At 35.7% G+C, this 19240-nt stretch overlaps 1 protein-coding gene across 8 annotated transcripts in view; it reads right to left on the bottom strand.

Annotated features, from left to right (window-relative positions):
* Window positions 1-19240, bottom strand: part of Crppa (CDP-L-ribitol pyrophosphorylase A) — a 310773-nt gene that overhangs the window by 195269 nt on the left and 96264 nt on the right. For all 8 annotated transcript variants that reach the window (XM_087206687.1, XM_087206689.1, XM_013070300.3 and 5 more), the window contains one exon: window positions 3992-4089. In XM_087206687.1, coding sequence (XP_087062813.1) covers window positions 3992-4089 — 98 coding nt within the window. The remainder of the gene's footprint in view (window positions 1-3991; window positions 4090-19240) is intronic.

Below are 19240 nucleotides of genomic sequence, written 5' to 3'. Positions count from 1 at the left end.
TATAAGGAAAGAGAAAAATTACAAAAGTACAGATACATTGTTTCCCAACAGGATAACTTCTTTTAAACCTTAAATATAAGGCCTCTGTCAAATGTAACAAGTCTCTCTTCTTTCATTTCACTTTTTCTTAGAAGAATTTTAATTTGTAGAAACCATATTGTACTAACTACCACCCATATTCACTAATGCAAATCATTAAAATCAGAAAGTTTATTTGTAAAACAAAGGGGGAAGTCATAGGGTGATTTTAAAGACAAAAGTGTATAGTACTGTTGCAGGCACAAAGAAAGTTATGCAAAATTGTTGGGTTGTGGCTGTTTATGAGAGAAAAAATTACGATAAGCCTTCCTGTGGCTTAGCAGTTTGTTAAACAAATCTAGAAGCTATGGAGGGCTAAGTAGGGAGACCACATCTTCCAAGGTCAACAAGACTCTCCAAGTAAAATAGCAGGACATCCAAACTTCCCCGTCAGAAGTTCTATATTGGACGTCCAGTGTTCTACAGCACAACAGCGTAACCATGGTTGACAAGTACAGTAATTGAATATCTCATAAAAGCAAGTAAAATTTTGAATGTTTGCAACAAAATAAAATGATAAATGTGTGAGGTGGTTAATACACCAACCCTGATCTGGTCATTATATATTTTTTATTGAAATGTTACATTATACCTCATAAATATATACAATTATGTATTGATTCAAAATAAAAATGTTTAAAAATTAAAATTCAAAAATTTCTACAATAGCTCATTGAAAATTACACACAAATAGTCTAATGTATCCTCTCAAAAGAAGATGTAACAAGAGGTTCTTGAGAAAATAATGTTTCTTTCTTTTGGATATATATATATATTACTTACCTCTGTTTATTCTATAAGTGAATACCTAACCTCAAGAAAAACCTATTTTTTTAAAGAATGTCAAAGTTGCCAACTATATCTAAATTTAAAATTTAAAAAGAAATTTAAGTTTTTAAAATTAGAAAAGGGCAAAAGAGCCATTTTATTTAAGAATAAAGAGGGGAAAGATTCTGCAAAGATAGTTGCATTAGTCTTTGAATTTCTGTGGATTCCTTTATAAAAACAGAGAGTATAAGAAGGATATCAAAACTAGAAATCTGTAGGCAATATCTATCACAAAACCAGTGTCAGTAGGGAGGGATAAATCGCCAGCACCTATAGACCCACACTGCAGCAGAAAGAAGAAAACCAACACCACTAGAACTGCCACAATCATCATGAGGTACGTTCTGGTTAGTTTAGCAGGCAAGTCTGAAAACAAAAGAAGCCAAGAGAGGCCTCTATGGGTGAAACCTCACAGGTGAATATAAAAGAGCAACATGAAGGTTCTCATCTTGCTAAGGACATCTGGAGACTGGGCCCAAAGAACACTCACAACTAATAGACGGAAGCACTTTTATAGAAGAAAGCACCAACCTGAAGGAAGAGTCTAGACTGGCAGAGAGAGGTAGGCTAGGAATAAAGAAAAGAGAATACTCAGGCATAGGAGGAGGGCAACAGAGTTGAGAACGCAGAAATGACATGGATTTATCTTTCAGCTTTTTGTGAAAATAAAGGAGGAATATTACACCATTACGCTACAAAGATTATTCTAACCCACTCCTTCCTCCTAAAAGGAGACATTATCTTTCTTTAAAAGGTGTACCAGTAGAGAATTTCAAACAAGTCTCATAAAATTTTAATATATGAAATAAAGAGCAAAGTGATGTTTCCACAAGTGATGTATGTACATCAGAAAGAACTGCTCAGAATACAGATGAAAATGGAATCTTATATTTAATAAGCTAAATGAAATTTTAAGTGGAACTGGAATAACTTGGAAGCAAAAACAGAAATAATTCGCTTATCACAGAAATTAAGACTAAAAAAGAACAGCAAAGTGAAAAAACACATCTTTTTAAGATGTAAAGAAACAGAAGATACAAAGAAAACTCTAAAATTTAAAAAAATAAGAGATTAAAGAATTCCAAGAGAAAATAATAGCTACAGATAGGGAAAGAATATATAACCTTCATTCATCAGCAATCTCTAAACAAGAAAACAAAAGTAGAAGAAAATACTAAAAAAAAGTACTAAGAATTTTCATTAAAGACTTTAAACTACAGAATAAAAAAACACATTATACAGCAAGAAATATCAATGAAAATGGCTATTATGAAAAAAATTTTAATAAAAACAAAAAGACTTCAAAGGAAAAATTCTTTGGGTATCCAGACAAGGACACTACATCACTTATAAGAGAAAGAAAAATAAGATCTTCATCACATTTGATCAAAATATAAGAGGTTGCATATTTAAGATGCTCAAGGAAAAACAAAACACCCAGGTGTTTTGCATTCTTTTATTTTTAATCTAACCAAAATCACCCTAAAGATTTTGAGCCAAGGAATATTTTATTCACATGGAACTGTAAACACTGTCCCATGCATCCTCACTAGATAATCTGTAGGAGGATTAGTTTTAGACAGCTAAAATGATTTCCAGGGTTATCAACAAATGGGTTTAGGGTGAGTATTAAATACATATTTCCTTATATAACAAAGAATAAGTACTTTGAATATATTCTATTCAACCTTACCACCTTCATAAAGTGTGAGGCGTTGATTGAAACATGAGATAAATGTTTAAATTTGAAAAAAAATATTTTAGTAAAAAAGAAAAACATTGCCATTAATTCCCCTCAAAATGCTTCCCCTTGCTTCAAAAACATTTATCCTATCCTTTTTGCCACTTTCTGAAGGAGTTTTGGAAGTCCTCTTTTGGAGGTATCTTCTGTTGAGTCACGGCTGCCTGGGTGTCCTGAAAAGATTCAAGAGAACTTACCTTTGATGGTCATTTGACTTTGGAGAAGGGCCAGAAGTGACCCAGGGCCAGATCTGGTGAATATGTTGGATGAGGACACACCATAATATTTAGACAAGCCTGTCTATTGTGTGATGGCACTCGGTAGCAGCACTCATTGCATTTTTGTTCACATCTCCAAAGGACACTTATGAAAGGGGACTTCCAGAACTGATCAGAAAGTGGCAAGAATGATAGGATAATTATCCTACCATAAGTATTTTGAGTGGGTAGTGTCTTTTACTGTAATAATGTTTTTACACTTTTACAATCACCACATGTTTTGATCACACCTCCTGAATGTTTTTAATATATTCCATTTACAGATAAAGAAATTAAGCAAAGCAAGTGACATCCAAGTACAGTCTAATATCAGTGCCAGTTCTTTCCAACTGTGCTGTCATAAAACTGCATGCTAACAAAAATGAGTTTTTTTCTGCTTTTGACAAGAAATGTACATCATGTACATTACAAAGTCACTGTATGTTGACATACATTCTGATAAATTTGACATTTGAATTAAAGCAGAAAATTAAAGTGTATTAAAATTGTTTAAGCAACCTAAATACTTCAAAACTTAAAATAGTCATGTTATGGAAGTTTTAGTGGCAAAAATTGTACATAGTTCCTATGGATGCCCTCCCACTTATCACTGCTTCTACTTTCCTAGCCTTAATATTAGGAGTTTAACTAAGGAGTTAACTAATTAACTAATGAAAAAACGAGGTACATACACTTACTTACTGATTTTCCCATCTTTTGGCCCCATCTGTCTTTCTTTATTCCCATCCATCTTCTCAATCTCACTCTTGTTTCATATAATTAACAAAATTTGCTAAGCCCCTAGCATGTGGGCAATATGGCACTCAAGAAAAGTCTGGGCCTTTGCTTGGGAGCAAAAGCATCAAGCAGAGCTTTCTAGAGGAAGTCACACATGGCATCAGAGAAAGTCTGCAGAGGAAGTGAAAAGGGGCTGGAATTCATTTCAAGTCCTAAGTGTTAAAGACCAAAGGATCTCATCCAGGCAAAATTATAGCAATGGGATTCAATAATTTTCTTATGTTTTTTCAAGGAAGATATCTTTATCTACAAAACTTTTGGGCAATCAAGTAAAGTCTATCAAACTTACATTTAATTCATTTTTTAGCACTGTTTCAAGAAGATAACCTGCATGTTCTTTTTCTTCTTTCATATCCATAACTATGCAAATCTTTTGTGAAATTCTCTCTGAAATTAAAAAGAAAACAGTTAAAATTTTAGCATTGAAAAAAAATACAGAACAAACCCTTATTGTGCTGAAACCTAAGCTCAAATGCTTTTCACAGCCCTTGGCCACAACCAGGGAGGTTTCGGCTTTAGACCAAGTAGAGTGACCTGTACTACACACTAAGATATCCTTGAATCATTTACCACACAAAGCAATAAACCTCTGCATTAAGCATGATGTGGGTTGGTGTCCAGCCATCATACAACCAACAGAAATAAGAGGTCTTACTTTAAATTTGAAAGGAAATGAATGACTGAAAGTGACAACCATTTGGCTTAGCACTTCAATCCTTCATATATGTAAGGAGTCTCCCAAAATCTGAGAGATTCTCACCTTTCAGACCAATTCACTCTATAAGCTGAAAGGTGTACAAAAATGCCAGGCTAAGTCCAGCATTTTCCTTTGCAGTCCTCTAGATTTCCAATTCAATACAATTAAGTTCCTGTTTGGACACTTACTATAACAATACAATAGTTCAATTTTCCTCAAATTTGATAGGTTGAAATGGCTAGATATAAAAATACAAATTGTATGACACCAATATATACTCTGCAAATCATTTTCCTAAAAGACACACAGTCCCCCTCTATAGCAGGCAAATCTGAAGGGGGTTTATAGCTGCCAGTTAAGGAGCCATTCTACAGTATGTCAGAGATAAAGAAAACAAAGCTTAATTTCAAATAGGAGTCAATAGTTTGTCCAATTAACATCTGACCCAAGCTTCTTCTTGCATGAGTAAATCTATGAAATGTGTTCTATAAAACCACTGACCAAGTAATAATGATTTTTTTCAAAGGTGGTGAAACCAGTTAAAATAATATCACCAGTTAACAGATTCTTGTATTACTATCACACACTTATCAAAAAGGGAATGGAGAAAAAGGAATTAAGATATATTATGTACACGTATCAACTTCCCAGAAGAATGTAAACATTATGTGCTGCAAACATGTACTAATAAAGAAAACTATCTGAAAAAAATACTCTATGTTCTGGAGGTACATGATATAATGATCCAAATCTCATATTGGCCCTACAGGAACAATATTATTATGAGTCTATCAACAAATTCTGGAAAGTTGATTTCAGAGAAATGAAGTAACTTGTCAAATTTCACAGGGTTCTGAGTAGTAGAAAAAGGATTCATATTCAAAGAAATGTTTACAGATACCCACACAACTATTCTATAGGACTAAAATGAGGACAGAAGAAATCATTTATGCCATTCTTGCATCCTTCCTCTTGTTCATTCATTTGAAAACTGAAAGAAAAATAATCAAGCATTTATATTTCCAGTGTAAACTGGATTACTGTACAACTAGATTATAAGAAACATTTTTATTAAAATATTCTGACATATGAAACTAATTGTTATATTAAAATATTATTTGCACCTCCAATTAAAAAAGGCAAGAATTAACTGCTAGTGGCTATCATCTTTAGGGTGCCATCTGATAAAAAGTTATACCATCTATGGTCTTGTTAAAAAAAAATGTATCAAATCTGAACAAGCTCCAGAATCCAGCAGGTAATTTATAAAAGGCAAAGAAATACAGAACAACACAATACAGAACAACACAGTTAACAACTATGTATTCAAGATTTAGAAAAAGGGCACCTACTGGCCAAATGGGCTTGGTTTAAAAAAATAGAAATTGTAAGAAAAATAAAAGTTAATGAAACTAGGTTAAAGAGTCATTCATTTTAAATATTTATTAATGCCTATTAACTTTATAAAATATTAGGTATCATTGCATATGTTCATCATATCCATTCTACCATTGTCCACCATTTTACAGCCCCCATATTCCCTTCCATTTGCCTAAAAATAGTCTTCCCTCTATTTTCATGTCATCTTCTTTAGATTCTACATATTGGGGAGAAAATGCAATACTTGTCTCTCTGACTGGCTTATTTCACTTAAAATGAAGATTTCCAGTTCCAACCATTTTCCTGCAAATTGCAATATCATTCTTCTTTACAGTTGAATAATAATCCATCATTATGTAATATACCAAAATTTCTTTATCCATTCTTCTGTTGATGGGCACTAGGCTGGTTCCATATCTTGCTATTGTAAATTATGCCACAATAAACATGGGCATGAAGGTAACATGCTATAATATGCTGCAATATGGCTTTAATTCCATTGGGTATAAACCAAAGAGTGGTAAAGGTAGATTAAATGGTAGTTCTATAGTTTTTTGAGGAATCTCCATACTTCTTTCCATAAGGGCTGTATTAATTTACATTCCAATCAGCAGTGTATAAGGGTTCCTTTTTTCTGCAATTTACCAGGACTTAATGTTTTCTGTATTGATAGCCATTCTGACTATGGTAAATACAATCTCATTATTCTGATTTGTATTTCCCTAATGGTAAAAGATGTTAATTTTTTTTTCATATACTTATTGGGCATTTGTACTTTGTTAAGAAGTGTTGGCTCAGTTCTTTGGATCATTTATTGATTGGACTATTTGATTTTTTTGGTGTTGTTTTTTCTTTGGTTCCCATATTCTACTATTTTCTTCAGTTTCTTTTTTCAATCTTCTGTAATTCAGAATTTAGAAGTCTTTTACCTCCTACTTAGCTTGACCCCTGAGTATTTTTGAATTTTTTGAGGCTACTTTGAATAAAATTCTTTCCCTGATTTGTCACCCAGTGGCTTCTTTACTGGTACGTAGAAAAGCTATTAATTATTTAAATGTCTACATGTGTCCTACTATTTTGCTGAATTTATTACTTTTAAAAGTCTTTTGGTGGAATCCTTAGAGCTTTCTCAGTATCTTATCTACAAATAAGATAATGTGAATTTTTACTTTCTTGTTTCCCTTCTGTTTCCTCTTTCCTAATTGCTATAGCTAAAATATTAAGTTCTTTATTGAATAGGAGGAGTAGGAGTGGACATCATTGCATTTTCCTGATTTTGAGGAAATGTTTTCAGTTTTTCTTCATGCAGAATGATGTGGACTGTGAGTTTGTTATACATAGCCTTTGATATTTTGAGATACAATCCTTCAATACCTAGTTTCTTCAGGGCTTTTATCATGAAGGGATGTTGAATTTTGTCAAAAGTGTTTTCTGTGTCAACTGAGATGTTTATGTAAGTAGGAACCTGCCTATGAGTTTATCCTGACTAGGGGGCAAATGAAGATGAAAGACAAAATACACAAAGATAATTTGGAATGAAGGGGCTAGGGGCTCTTTGCCACAAGTGGACAAAGAGCTCTGAGCATTTGGCTCACCTCACTTTTATTCACTTAGACACTGGAGCAACCAAGGTTAGAAGATTCATCTGCCTCTTGTTATCTATAGCATGTACCCAGGTAAACATCCGGATTGCAGCTGTACTGACTCTTCACTGGAACTTGCAATGTGCTAGCATGTCTGCATGTTGTGAAAGGAGGCTTGCTGTTTTTCTCTTCTGTGCTTGCAGAGAAGGTCAATTAGGCCTCAATCCTCATTATCTGGTCTGCAATGTAATTTTTATCTTTGATTTAATTTATGTAGTGTATTACATTTATTGACCTGAATATACTGAAATAGTCTTATAACCCTGAAATAAAAGCAATTCGATCATGATGCATGATATTTTAAGGTATTGTTGAATTTAATTTGCAAGTATTTTATTAAGGATTTTTGCATCTATGTTTATCAGGGATATTGGCCTATAGACTTGTAATTGTTGTTGCCCTTATCCATTGTTGGTATCAGGGTAATGTTGGCCTTTTGGAATGAGTTTGGAAACATCCCTTCCTTTTCTATTTCATGTGATAGTATGAGAGCCTTTAGCAGTAAACCCATTTGTGGGAGACTTTTTATTATTGCTTCACTCTCATTATTTCTTATTGATCTGTTCAAGTTTCATAGGTCATTCTGTCCAGAAATTTATCTATTTCTTTTCTATTTTCCAAATTACTAGAATATAGGTTTCAAAAAGTCACTGATGAGTTGAGCCACTGAGGAGCTGAGCCTCGGGGGCTGCCAGCAGCACCGACCCTCAGGCTTCCCTGGGCCTCCCAGGAGCCAAGCCTCCAAGGAACCCAGCCTTGAGGGCACCAGCAGCACCACCCAGGCCTCAAGCCCACCACCCCCGCACTCCCTCTGGCCACAGGGCACCAGTGCAGGGGGTCATAAAGGCCATTGTTCTGACCTCCAGAAGATACAACAGAAGTGAACAACAGAGAGAGGGCCTCTCTGAGCCTCCTTGATGAAAATTGAACCCTACTGGGAAAGTGAAGAAAATCTCTGCAATAAAGGCACACCAGACCACTGTAGTTGGTAAATTGGAGGGATCATCACCTCCCATCAGAACCTGGACTATCTTCAGGGGAAAGGCAGCTGGAACCTGCAATAGAACCTTACACAATTCAATACAGCAGGAGGTCAGAGATCTCAACTTGGGCCTTCCAGTCAGAAATCAGCCTGAATCTCAGTGGACTGCTGCTGGTTTGCTGAGACTCAGTGACTTGAATCTGCTCATTCCTGCCCATGCTGTCTATTGTGACAGCAGAGACATACCTGAAGGAGTAGTTTTATTTTTTTTAATTTTTTTTCAAAGTTAGTTTTTTCTCATATTTTTAGTTTTTATTTTTTTCAAATTTATCTTTTCTGTTTTTTTTTCTTTTCTTCCTCTCTCACTCACTGTCTCACTTTCTCACTCACTTGCTCTCCCACTTTGTGCTGCATCTCTATCCATTTTTGTTCCTATTCCTGTCCTAAGTTGGACTTCTTTTTTCTTTCTTTTTCTTTTCTTCTCTCTTTTTCCTTCCCTTGATTGTCATTAGTTTTATAGGAAAGTAAATACAGTTTCTAGCTTCCCTATTGATGTGAGTATGCTCTGTTCTTGTCTTTCTTCTTTTGTTCTGTCTTTTTCTCTCATCTTCAACAGTTTCTCAAAGTTTGCCCGATCTTCCTGTGCTGTGTCCTCTGGCATCAATTCTACCTTACTTTATCCTTCTATCTATCCCTCCCTCCCCAACTCCTTCTAAGTCCTCAACCACAAGGATAAAGTTGCTATATTGAAGAGTTTATTTACTATAAACATATTTTGGGCTGGTCCTCGATTTTGATTTAATTCACATGGTTAAAGGTGATAAATTAATAGCTACCACAAATTGTCGTTTTCTAAGCTGTGCTTGATGCTATTGTTGTTGCTGATTGTATCACTTGGGCTAAAGTGTTGTGATTGATCTAATTAGTTGTCCTTCCTGGAATACTGAAAACAAGATTGCCTAAGCATCATTAGAGATTCAAAACCTAAACACCAACTATCTCTGGAAGACTCCTCTGAGAAACAATTATTCTGTAAGGGTTCTAAATACAAGCAACAAAGATATTTACAATAAGCAATGTTTAAGTATCAACCCAGGAATTAAACTAAAAACAGCAACAACAACAAAAATACAAATGAGAAGACACCTAAGCAAGGCACAAACCCAGACATCCAACTCACCCAAGGCAAATTCTGGGAGAAATGAAGTGGAAAAATCTCATAATCAACCACCTGGACACCCTGAACTGATAGCACAGGAAGTAACCAAACAGACGAACGAGGCTTTAGAAAAATTCAAAACAAAAATAATTTCCCACATATCTACAGAGATGGTGAGCAGAATGAAAGACATGATTAGTGACTCTAGAACAGAAACAGATGAAAAAATAGATGTGCTCAGGATCATGATGGAAGCCATGAATGCCCAACATAGGAAAGAAATGGAATCCATGAAACAGATTCACACAGATATCCAGATTGAAAACTCTACTGAAAGTATTAGCAGCAGAATGAGCCAATGTGAAAACAGAATATCAGATACAGAAGACAGGATTGTGGTTACTGACCATGAAAAGAGAGATCTCTTGCACCTTTACACCGCTCCTAGCCCACAGGAAGGGGCTTCCAGGCTGCCATTCTACCACTCTCAGCTCAGAGGTATGGCCTTCAAGGCCGCCTTTCTACCAATCCCAGCCCAGAGGAGGTGAGCAGTGTGGGCGCCAATAGCACATCCCCTCCCCCCGTCAAAATGAGAAGACACATAAACAAGTCTCAAAACCAAACTTCCAGATCACCTACAGCAATACCAAAGGGAAATAAGATGGAACACTCTGATACTCAACCACCTGGACTCCCTGAACTGGCAACAAAAGAAGATCTGGAAAAAATGAAATCAGAAATAATTTCACAGATAGAAGCAGAGATTGTGCTAGTAGTGCAAGACATGATTAATAAATCTAGAGAGGAACTGAGGAACCTGATGGAATCCCAATATAGGAAACATATGGAATCCATAAAACACATGCAAATAGATTTCCAGGAGATCAAAAACTCCATTGAAAGTCTACACAGTAGAATGAGCAAATCTGAGGACAGAATTTCAGATATAGAAGATAAGATTGCAATTAGTGACCAGGAAAAGAAAAACTGCTTCAAATTTGTAAGGGACCATGAGAAATCAGTCCACCAGCTGCTAGACAATGAAAAGAAGAAAAACATAAGACTGATTAGAGTCAACGAAGAAACAGGAGAGTGCGCAGATAACATAAAAAAAACTGTTAACAGAAGTAATGGCAGAAAATTTCCCAAGTAGGGGAAAAGAACTTGGCATACAGATAAGTGAGGCATATAAGACTCTAAATAGCCTTGATCAAAAAAAATCTACACACAGGCATATAACTGTCAACATTCTAGAAACCCAAAAGAAGAACACAGTTCTACAAGCAGTCGAGAAAAGAAATGAATCACATACGAAGGAAAGCCCATCAGAATCACAGCAGACTTCTCAACACAAACACTCACTGCAAGAAGAGCTTGCAGTGATGTATTCCAAGCCCTAAAGGAAAATAGCCTCCAACCCAGACTGATGTTCCCTGCAAAACTATCTTTCAAAATTGATGGAGAAATAAGATACTTTCACGAGAAAGAGCACATTAGGAACTTCATGAATACCAAACCAGCACTCCAAAAATTTAAGACAATATCCTAGGAACAGAAAATGAGGATCACAACCCCAGGAAGCACAACAGAATGAACCCATTGGGCATGACAAGAAATTATATGTAAAGGAGAAGATTCCAAAACAAAAGAAGAAATCATGACAATGATAACTCAATATGTATCACTTATAACCATCAATGTTAATGGTCTCAATTCAGCAATCAAAAGAAATATACTGGCAGAATGGGTTAAGAAGCAAGATCCAACAATATGCTGCATACCAGAAACACACTTAATTCAAAATGAAACACACAGACAAAAAGATAAAGGGTGGAAAACAATACTCCATGCGACAGGAACCCCAAAAAAGGTAGGAGTAGCTATCCTCTTTGCAGATCAAGTAAATTTCAAACCAACACGATTAAGAGAGACAAAGGAAGACACTATATCCTTGTAAAGGGAACACTCCAACAGGAAGAGGCACCAATCATAAACATCTATGGACTAAACACTAGTGCACCCAACTATATAAAACAAATACTAACAGACATGAAAAGTCATATATGCACTAATTGTAGTGGGGGACCTCAATAACCCACTATCACAAATAGATAGATCAACTAGACAAAAAATAAGTACTGAAATACTAGAACTCAATCAAACTCGAACAAATAAATGTAACAGATGTTTACAGAGTGTTCCACCTCACAATATCAGCATACACATTCGTCTAAGCTGTGCACAGCTCATTCTCCAAAAGAGACCACATACTCACTCACAGAACATGTTTAAGTAAATGCAAAGGAATGGAAGTTATCCCGGGTATATTATCAGACCATAGTAAGGGGAAACTGGAGATCCATAGCAAAAGAAACTCAAAAAAATTTCATAAACATGTGGAAATTGAACAACACACTTCTGAATAACCAATGGGTCACAGAGGAAATTAAAGAAGAAATCAGACAGTTCCTTCAATTAAATGACAATGACAATACAACATATCAGAATCTATGGGACACAGTCTTAACAAGGGGAATTCATAGCAGTGAATATGCATATTAGGAAAACAGAGCGAGCGCAATTAAACAACCTGATGCTGAACCTCAAGCTTCTAGAAAAAGAAGAGCAGGACAACACCAAAGCTCATACAAGGGAGGAAATTACAAAGATCAGAGGAGAAATCAATGCAATGAAGACTAAGAGAATGATACAAAAAATCAATGAAGCCAAGAGTTGGTTCTTCGAAAGAATCAACAAAATTGACAAATCCTTAGTCTACCTTACCAGAAAAAGGAAAGAAAAGGCCCAAATCCATGCAATTAGGAATGAAAAGGGTGAAATTACAACAGACCCAGAAGAAATACAGAGGATCATCAATACCTACTTCCAGAACCTATACGACAATAAGATGGAAAACACAGAAGAAATGGACAAGTTCCTAGATACATATGAATTACCAAAGTTGAATGAAGAAGATCTAAAAATTCTAAACAACCTTATATCAACCAATGAAATTGAAAACATAATTAAAAACTTACCAATTAAGAAAAGCCCAGGTCCAATGGCTTCACTGCTGAATTCTACAAGACATTTAGAGAGGAACTGCTGCCACTACTGTTGAAACTCTTCAATGAAATTGAAAGGGAAGCAATACTCCCAAATTCATTCCTGGAAGCAAGCATCACTTTGATCCTCAAAGCAGAGAAAGACCCAACTGAAAAAGAGAACTATAGGCCAATCTCACTAATGAACATAGATGCAAAAATCCTTAATAAGATACTGGCAAATAGAATGCAGAAGATCATCAAGAAGATCACACACCCTGATCAAGTGGGATTCATCCTAGGGATTCAGGGATGATTCAACATATGCAAATCAATAAGTGTAATATACTATATCAATATACCCAAGGACAAAAACCATATGATTATCTCCATAGACACAGAAAAAGCATTTGACAAAATTCAACACACATTTATGATAAAAACCCTACAAAAAATTGGAATAGATGTCCTCTACCTCAAACTGATAAAAGCCATCTATGAAAAACCAACAGCCAATATCATACTAAATGGTCAAAAATTGAAATCCTTCACATTAAAATCAGGAACAAGACAAGGATGTCCACTACTATCACCACTCTTGTTTAATATTGTTTTGGAAACATTAGCCACAGCAATTAGACAAGAGAAAGAAATACAAGAAATTAAGATAGGAAATGAAGAAGTCAAATTGTCATTATTTGCAGACGACATGATACTCTATATAGAAGACCCAAAGAAGGCCACCAAAAGTCTTCTACACTTAATAAACAAATTCAGTAAAGTAGCTGGATACAAGGTCAACACATAAAAATTAACAGCTTTCCTCTACACCAACAACAGATTCACTGAGAGAGATATAGGGCAAATAATTCCTTTCACAATAGCATCCAAAAAAAAAGAAATACCTAGGAATCAACCTAACAAAATAAATCAAAGACCTCTTCTCTGAAAACTATGGCACTCTGAAAAGAGGGATTGAAGATGATATCAGAAAATGGAAAGACATCCTCTGCTCCCGGGCAGGAAGGATCAACATACTGAAAATGGCCATACTTCCAATACTGCTATATAGTTTCAATGCAATTCCAATTGATATCCCAACAGCATACTTCATGGACCTTGAGAAAACAATCCCAAAATTCATTTGGAGCAAGAAGAGACCCAGAATAGCAAAAGCAATTCTAGGTAACAGAGACATGGCAGGGGGTATCACAATCCCCAACCTGCAACTCTACTACAAAGCTACTGTGATAAAAACAGCATGGTACTGGCAAAGAAACAGACTTGAGGACCAATGGAACATATTAAAAGATGCAGAAACAACTCCAGACACACTCAGCCATGTCATCTTCGATAAAGGTGCCAAACACCCTCACTGGAGGAAAGATAGCCTCTTTAATAAATGATGCTGGAAAAATTGGGTTTCAACTTGCCAAAGATTAAAACTAGACCTATATCTTTCAAAATGCACTAAACTAAAATAGAAGTGGATTAAAGATCTAAATATTAAAACACAAATGCTGAACTGGCTGGAACACAGTTTAGGTAGAACTCTTGAAGACATTGCTGAAGGAAAAGATTTTGTGAACAAAACCTCAGTTGCCCTTGAACTAGCACAATCAACAAGTGGGATCTCTTCTTATTAAAAAGCTTCTGGACAGCAAGAAAAACCACCAGCAGTGTGAAGAGACAATCCACAATGTAGGAAAAAATCTTCACCTGCTCTTCCTCAGACAAAGGCTTACTATCTGGAATCTATAAAGAACTTAAAAAGATCAGACTTGCCAAATTTAAAGACCCAATCTGAAAATGGGCATCTGAAATGAAGAGACATTTCTCACACAAAGAAGTAGAAATAGCAAATAAATACATGAAAAAATGTTCAACATCACTGGTCATTTGAGAGAAGCAAATGAAAACAATGCTGAGATTCCACCTCACTCCAGAAAGAATGGCTGCTATCATGAAATCAACCAGTAACAAATGCTAGTGGGGCTGTGAGGAAAGAGGAAGCCTGCTCCACTGCTGGTGGGAGTGTAGACTGGTGCAACCACTGTGGAAATCAGTATGGAGATACCTCAAAGAACTAGGACTGGAAGACCCATTTGACCCCACTATTCCCATGCTGGCTATCTTCCCCAAAAAATTAAAAGAATCATACCACAGTGATATATGTGCACCCATGTTCATAGCAGCACAATTTTTAATAGCTAAAACTTGGAAACAGCCCAAATGCCCATCAACTGGAGACTGGATAAAGAAAATGTGGTTTTTTTATAAAATGGAGTACTACTCAGCCTTAAAAAATGAGAAATTAGACACATCTATAGCTAAATGGATGCACATTGAGGCGATACTCTTAAGTGAAATAAATAGGACACACATGTGTAAATACCAAATAGTTTCTCTAGTGTGAGAAACTGAAAGTGTAAATAAGGACTAAAAGGTATAATAGGTAATGTGAAATAGCAAGAAAAGAGGCAAAGGAGAAGGGGAAGTGGGAGGGGTAGGGGAAAGGAAAGAAGGCAATGGAATTAATATGAGAAAATGGAAAAATGGAAACAAAGTCTTTGTAAATAGGGAGGGATGGAGGGGTTGAAGGGAGGGCAGGGGAAGGGGGAAAAATAAGAACCAAGAGAGATTATGTAAAGGTGCAAATTTCCAATGATGAATGTCATTATACTGCATACCTAAAATGTACCAATGATTAAAATGAATAATTGATAATGCAAAATAGCAAGAAAAGGTCCAAAGAGGTAGGGGAAGTGGGAGGGGTAGGGGAAAGGAAAGAAGGGAAAGGAAAAATTATGAGAAATGGACAAAAAGGAAACAAAGTCTTTTTGAACAGGGCAGGGTGGAAGGGGTAAAGGGGTCGGGAATGTGGAAAAAATAAGAACCAAGATGAGTCATGTAAAGGTACAAGTTCCCTATGATAAATGTAAATGTACTGTATACCTAAAATGTACCAATAAAAGAATTTAAGGAAAAAAACATAGACTACAAAGACTATAAATAAAAATTAATTTTTTATATATTAACAATGAGAAACCTTAAAAGGAAATTGTGCAAGTAATTCTATTTACAATAGTATCAAAATAAATAAAATACTTAGGAAAAAACTTATCCAAGGACGTGAAAGACACAATACAAATCATAAAAACACTGTTGAAATAATCAAGGAGGCAATAAAAACAAATCCACTGTTCATAGTTTGAAAAACTTAACATTGTTGACATGTTGATATTACCCAAAAACTCTCCACAGATTCAAAGCAATTCCCATCAAAGTGCCCATGATAATTTATTTTTTGTTTTTAGTTTTCATTTTTTGTTTTTGCAGAGAAAGAAAAAGCCATTCTACGATTATATAAAACTTCAAAGGATCCCTGAATAGCCCAAACAAAAAAAGAATGAAACCTATGGATTTCCCCTCGCTGGTTTCAAAAGTCACTATAGAACTATAGTAATCAGAACTGTGTGGTATGGCCATAAAGACAAACAGCATCAAATGGAAAGCCCAAAAGTAAACCCTCAATATACATAGTCATTTTATTTTCGACAAGGGAGCCAACATCATTCAAGAGAGAAAGAGGAGCCTTTTCAATAAATGGTCCTGCAAAAGAACCACACTGAATGTAACATAATGCTATATCTGAAAAGTAACTCAAAATGAATATAATATCTACAACTCCAAAACTCTTAAAAGAAAACACAGGGCAAAGGCTTCATGACACTGGATTTAGCCGTGACTTTTTGGATACAACACCAAAGGGGCAGACAGTTAAAAGAAAAATAAAAAGACAATTGGACTTCATGAAATTGAAAAACAATCTTTATAGCTTGCTCTCCTAGCACATAAGGACAAGGTGATTATCCTCTTGTCTTTCTACTTTCATCTATGAGAGGACACACTAATAGGCCCTTACCAGATACTAGCACCTGGACCTTCTCAGCTTCCTGAATTATGAGAGAACGAAATTATGTTCTTCATAAATTACCCAGCCTGTAATGCTCTGTTATAGCAGCACAAATGGAGTAAGACCCCAGATTGTGTGATGGAATATCCCTCTTCATCACAGGAAAGCTTTTCTGTGCTACTCTCCTGGGCTGACCATAGAACCACTGCAATTTTCTTTTCAATAGCATACGTGTAGTATTTTTTTTCTTCACAAACCTTTAACAAACCTTTATTATACTGAAGGTGAGGTCTTTTAGGGAGTATATAACTGGGCCATATTGCATATAATATTACAAAATCTTTTCCTTTTAATTGGTGTGCTGCTGGAACAATTTACATTTACTGTAACTGCTATGTTTGGATATAGATTATTTTTGTTTTCTTCTGCTTCTCTTTTATCTCCTTTCGGCTTTTTTGTTTTTGTTTTCTGAGACAGGTTCTCACTATGTAGTTCAGGCTCGGCCTGGAACTCGCAGGGATCCTCCAGCCTCATATCTCAAGGGCTGGGATTATAGCTGTGAGTCACCATGCCTGGCATCTTTTGGCTTGTTTTAGTATTTTTAAAACTCTCCTGTGTGTGTAACTGAATCTTTGTGTAGTTTTTGTTTTAAATTGTTTTTAGCATTTGCTGTGGAAATTATGATATGCATATTTCACTTACTATAATCTACATGAAATATTTCCCCATGTCAAATGGAAAGCAGACACCTAACCATGGTATAGGTCCCTTAACCACACCTGCTTTATGGTGATGTTTACAAAGATGTTGATGTCTCCTACATGAACTCTCCTTTAGAAAATGTAATCTGTGCTTTTTGCTGTCAAATAAGTTTAAAAGCTAAAGAGAATTTGATGAATGTAGTCAGCCAGGTATTTGCTACTCTTTAATTTCTCATGCTTCTTGTTTCCTCCAGCATTTCCTTCTTTGAGACGAGCTTTCTTCAGACATTCTTTTACAGTACATCTGGTGGTAATAAATTCTTAGTCTCCCATCATCTGAGAAAATACCTCACTTATTTCTGCAGTATATTCTTGGCTGGATATAGAATACCAGGTTAATAACATATTTGTAGCACTTTACAAATCTTGTTTAGCTTTATTTGGACTTCATAATTTCTGATGAGCAATCTATATCATTCAAATCCTTTTTCCTCTGTGCATAATATACCATTTCTCTTTAGCTACTTGCAGGATTCTTAGTGTGTCATCAGTTTTCAGCAATTTGATTAAAAAGTATCTGGACTGGATTTCTCTTGGATTATCAGGTTGGAGTTGGTTAAGCTTCTTGAATTGATAAATTTGTATGCTATGTCAAATTTGGGAGCTTTTACTCATAATTAATTCAAGCTTTCACTTGTTCTACACTCTTTCTCCTCTCTTTCTGTGATGGAAGTGACTTATTAGTGTCCCCCACAGGTGCCAATCATTGTTCATTTCTAACCCCTAATCTATCTTTATTCTGTTGTTCAAATGAGTGACCACTTTGACTTCACCTCAACTTTTGTCACCTCAATTCTTATACTCAGCCCATCCAGCAAGTTTTTATTCTTAATATGGACTTCTTTTTAAATTCTAAAATTATCATTTGGTTCCTCGTGTTTTCTATTCATTGAGATTCTTCCATCTTTCATTTCACTAGAATTGCTGTAGCATTTTTATAATCAGCACTTTAATAAACTTTTCAGATACATACATGTGCCATCTCGACAAAAGACTACTGATTTCCTTTTCTGATGTCTGTTCAGGTTTCCTAATTCTTGGATAATGTTCTATATGTTGAGGTACTATCCCGGTAGATTATATTCTGCTGTGAAACTCTGTATTCTATTTCATTGGTATTGTTTTAGCAGTAATTCAACCCAGGTTCTCTCAGGCCTCAATTTTAACCATCTTCTGTCACACTTCTCAACACAATTCCATTTATCCAAAGTTTAATGGTACCATCTGAATAAACTTCTCAGTGGACAGTCTGAGACTTGGTCTATTTCTTAATTCCATTTTGAAAGTCCATGGTATGACGCTCAGGGTTAAATCCACTAGCTCAAGAGTATGTGAGAAATTCATAAAGAAATTTATGATCTTTCATGCTTCTCGACCACAACATCTGCTGTCTTTCCTTTTCCCTCATACATCCCTTTGAGTTTTACAGTACTTGCCCCACATTTCCAATGACTACACTTGTGTCCAGACCTAAGCAACAGGAGGAGAGAAACAAGAAATAGTAATGGTGCTCACCCCACCTACAGACCACACCAACTCAGGTCAAAGGGAAATGTTTTCTCCTCTCAGGATTTTAGGCTTCACTGAGCCTCCCCTGCTGTCACTGTCACTGCCATGGCTGCTGTGGTTTTGCATGGAATAAAATATTAGAGTATGAGAAAAAGGAAGAGGAGAGGGAGGAATTTTTTCTCAAAAGCAAGATGCCCTTTTGCTCCTCTGATAAGACTCAGAAAGCATCTCTTGTAGCTCTGTCTAGTCTGATACCCATTTCTAGTTTGAGGGCTGCTCCAGATCCAGGGAAATAAAATGCTAAACTTCACTGCCAAGCAGGATGTCAACTCTGGTCTTTTTTCATTAATCTACCTGCTACTATTTACCTCAAATAGTGAAATGGCTAATCCATCTGTTCTTTCCAAGTCTTACAGCTTCATTTGGTGGCAGAAATAAGTATCTTGG

The sequence above is a fragment of the Heterocephalus glaber genome, unplaced genomic scaffold (genome assembly GCF_053883595.1).
Source record: "Heterocephalus glaber isolate CG9 unplaced genomic scaffold, H.glaber_assembly_v1.0 deba00000676, whole genome shotgun sequence".
Lineage (NCBI taxonomy): Eukaryota > Metazoa > Chordata > Mammalia > Rodentia > Bathyergidae > Heterocephalus > Heterocephalus glaber.
Note: the sequence above shows the minus strand (reverse complement) of the source record. Positions and strands in the feature narration are given on the sequence as shown.